Below are 584 nucleotides of genomic sequence, written 5' to 3' on the forward strand. Positions count from 1 at the left end.
GTTAAACTCCTTACACCCCACAGCTCTCCCTAACCACGCCCCCTTCGCCATCCCTAACCACGCCCCCTTCGTCATCCCTAACCACGCCCCCTTCGTCATCCCTAACCGCGCCCTCTTTGTCATCCCTAACAACGCCCCCTTCGTCATCGCTAACCACGTCCCCTTCGTCATCACCAACCACGCCCCCTTCATCATCTCTAACCACGCCCCCTTCGTCATCCCCTATCACGCCCCCTTTGCCATCCCTAACCAGGCCCCCTTCGTCATCGCTAACCACGCCCCCTTTGTCACCCCAACCACGCCCCCTTTGCCATCCCTAACCACGCCCCCTTCGTCATCCCTAACCACGCCCCCTTCGTCATCCCTAACCACGCCCCCTTCGTCATCCCTAACCACGCCCCCTTCGTCATCCCTAACCACGCCCCCTTCGTCATTCCCAACCACGCCCCCTTCGTCATCCCTAACCCTCCACATTCTTAAGCAACTTTTCAGTCTCTCCATCTGAGTAAAGTTAAAAATCCCTCTCCCCCTTATCCCTTCTCCCCTTCCCTCCCCCTCTCCCCCTTCTCCAATTCTCCGAGTCT

General features: G+C 58.6%; 1 protein-coding gene across 1 annotated transcript in view; it reads left to right on the forward strand.

Annotated features, from left to right (window-relative positions):
• LOC119592890 (proline-rich protein 36-like) overlaps nucleotides 1–505 on the forward strand; it is a 12,602-nt gene extending 12,097 nt beyond the window's left edge. Inside the window, exon 2 of the mRNA XM_037941785.1 lies at nucleotides 24–505. Coding sequence (XP_037797713.1) covers nucleotides 24–505 — 482 coding nt within the window. The remainder of the gene's footprint in view (nucleotides 1–23) is intronic.
• Nucleotides 506–584: the final 79 nt, after the last annotated feature.

This window comes from Penaeus monodon, chromosome 31 (assembly GCF_015228065.2).
Source record: "Penaeus monodon isolate SGIC_2016 chromosome 31, NSTDA_Pmon_1, whole genome shotgun sequence".
NCBI classification, from domain to species: Eukaryota; Metazoa; Arthropoda; class Malacostraca; order Decapoda; family Penaeidae; genus Penaeus; species Penaeus monodon.